The sequence below is a fragment of the Thyridium curvatum genome (assembly GCF_004353045.1).
Source record: "Thyridium curvatum strain D216 chromosome Unknown NODE_85_length_178865_cov_78.098177, whole genome shotgun sequence".
NCBI classification, from domain to species: Eukaryota; Fungi; Ascomycota; class Sordariomycetes; order Thyridiales; family Thyridiaceae; genus Thyridium; species Thyridium curvatum.
Window position 1 is genome coordinate 75,922 of NW_022156840.1, and position 2,375 is coordinate 78,296.

Consider the following 2,375-nt stretch of genomic DNA (forward strand, 5'->3'; position numbering starts at 1 on the left):
CTATCTTTGATACGTCTTGATACCCTTATTTCTGCCTTGGGCCTGAGGCTCAATTTCAGATGAGCCTCGCTCGACCTGCGCAAGACCCTTTATAGGTTCGGTCAAGTGCGTACCACTTCCAAGTCCAATGGTGTGTCAGTCGGTCCGGGCCGACTGGTGCAGCGGTCCAGGGGCCGTTGGGTTAGCATGACAGTCCGTCTCGACGGGGAAGGACTTGACTAACCCCCTTGGCGGGGAGGTGTTCCGTGCACGAAACTGCTAGCCCTGCGCGGCCCTCTTGTCAGCGAGACGTAGATGCGGATGAGATCCGGGGTGGTTCCCGGTTCGATGCCACATCGAACTCCTTAGTTTTGCTTTTTTGCCCCGAGGGGGGATATATTTTTTTGATTCTTGTTTTGGTTCGAATCTGTGCTGTTTCCTTTTGGTATTCCATTTGGTGGTGTGGTATTGTGGGAAGGTGTTGTTGGTGGTGCTTGGTGATGCTGGTTCGTGGTGTTGAGGGATAGGGGGGCGCGATCACTTTATGTTCAGGACGAGGCCATCATCAAGTCCTGGTGAATTTGCAAATACATTTCATAATTGAAGTATCCTAGTCGGCCTTGATGATATTTGGTCTACAGATCCGGACTTTTTTGGAATTCGAGTTCGACGCTTACCCCTGAGCCCCTGAACCCCTGAATCAGCCACATCAATGCGGAACTTGTAAGCCACCACCAATCGTATTGCACTGAATTGAATGATGTTGGCTGTTCTTCTGCATTATACCTCTTCCATTAAATACTCTTTTGTGCACTCTCCGCCGGCCGTGCCTCGCTGTCAATCCATATGACATATTTCATGCTGCAAGTACCTTTCCCTCTTGCCGCTCTTCCCCGTCCTCTCAGCAGAAAATGGATATTTATACAGCACCTGTTACATCTTAGTGCTTTATAGTCAAGAGGTGTTGCCACCGGATAGTAGAGACAACATTGAAGACGCCAAGGCTTACAGCTTGCGACTCTGTGCCTTTCCAGGACATCGGAACATGGGCCCGTTCTCCGGACGAGACGTAGGCCGGCAGTCAACATGGATAAGGTGGTAGTGCTTCTCACTTTCTGAAGCGTTCAGCTTATTAAACAGTCATCGTTCATCGCAAAGTTGTCAATTAGTTCCTTGGTGACTTGAACAATCTGCCTGCCTTGGGCCTCCGATGTCGCTCACTCCTCAACCAAACCATCTTGTTACGTAGGATCTTCCTTGGGCTCGCACACTGTTTCAAAGAGCTCAAAATTCTACTGAGGTCTTTCACATCACGTACAACTTGTTCAAATAGTTCTACCAAGCGAGCGTACGAAGTGAATGATCATCAGGAAGCGTACATAGCGCGACGAAACAACCACAACAACATCAAATCCAAAAGCGCACTAATCACCCCCACCATCCTTCCTTCCCTCTTCCTCTCCCTCTCCCTTCATTTCCGCATTCAGCAGATGTCATTATAATTAGGCAGTCCCTGCCCAGACTGCACAAAGCCGGCGCTCCACTGCGGCGCCGAGTCGCCGACGACGGTGCCCGCCTGCCCGCCCGCGACGCAGAGGGCCTCGGCGCTCGACAGCTGGTTGGCGATGAAGTCGGTCGACGTGGCCATGGTCTGGCACAGCGCGCAGAAGAAGCCCGTGCAGGTGCCCGCCGAGTAGGTCACGCACGAGTTGTCGGCGATGAGCAGGTTGCCGTTGGAGGCGAGCACGTTGTTGACGACGGTCTGGCAGTCGGCGTCCGAGGGGGCGGGGCCCTGTTTGTGATGGCGGAGTGTGTAAGTATGGGGACTTCCAGGGTTGCTCTCCCTTCACGGGGAGAGCAAGAGGGAAAGGTAGAGAAAGGCCGAGGAACGGGTATGGGGGTTGTAAGGGAGAGTGCGGGGGTAGCTATGGGGGATGGGGATTGAAATAGAGACATACACTGGAGCACTCAAAAAAGTCACGAGCCTTGATCTCAGAGCGAGTCGCGGCACGGAAAGCAGCGCGAGGGCTAAGGGGCTGAGCGCCGGCGTTGATATCGCGCTTCTCGACCTCGACGGCAGTGCCAAGAGCAGTGCCGAGGGAGGCAAGGAAGGTGAGAACGAAGAAGGGCTTCATGATGGGAAGATGAATGACACAATGTCAAGTGACAACAAGTGCGAGTGTATTGCTGAGCAGGATCTGCAAGATGAAAGTCTGGTTCTCTGGATGTCAGGCATGAACTGTTCCATGCAGAGGGGAAACTCGGTGCCCTTTTATACCATTATCAGGTTCGCTATTCCAGCAGCAATCCTATTTGACCAGACCCAAGCCCGAGATCGCCATGCCGTACCCAAGAGCTGAGGATGCAACCTGCAAGACACCATCATCCATCCATGA

At 52.9% G+C, this 2,375-nt stretch overlaps 1 protein-coding gene across 1 annotated transcript; it reads right to left on the bottom strand.

Annotated features, from left to right (window-relative positions):
- Positions 1-1,462: 1,462 nt before the first annotated feature.
- E0L32_010498 (uncharacterized protein) lies at positions 1,463-2,114 on the bottom strand (the record flags this gene model as incomplete). The annotated part of the gene is made up of 2 exons (XM_031133123.1): positions 1,463-1,771; positions 1,938-2,114. 2 exons carry the CDS (start codon positions 2,112-2,114, stop codon positions 1,463-1,465), a joined length of 486 nt encoding a protein of 161 aa, XP_030989522.1.
- Between the last annotated feature and the right edge of the window lie 261 nt (positions 2,115-2,375).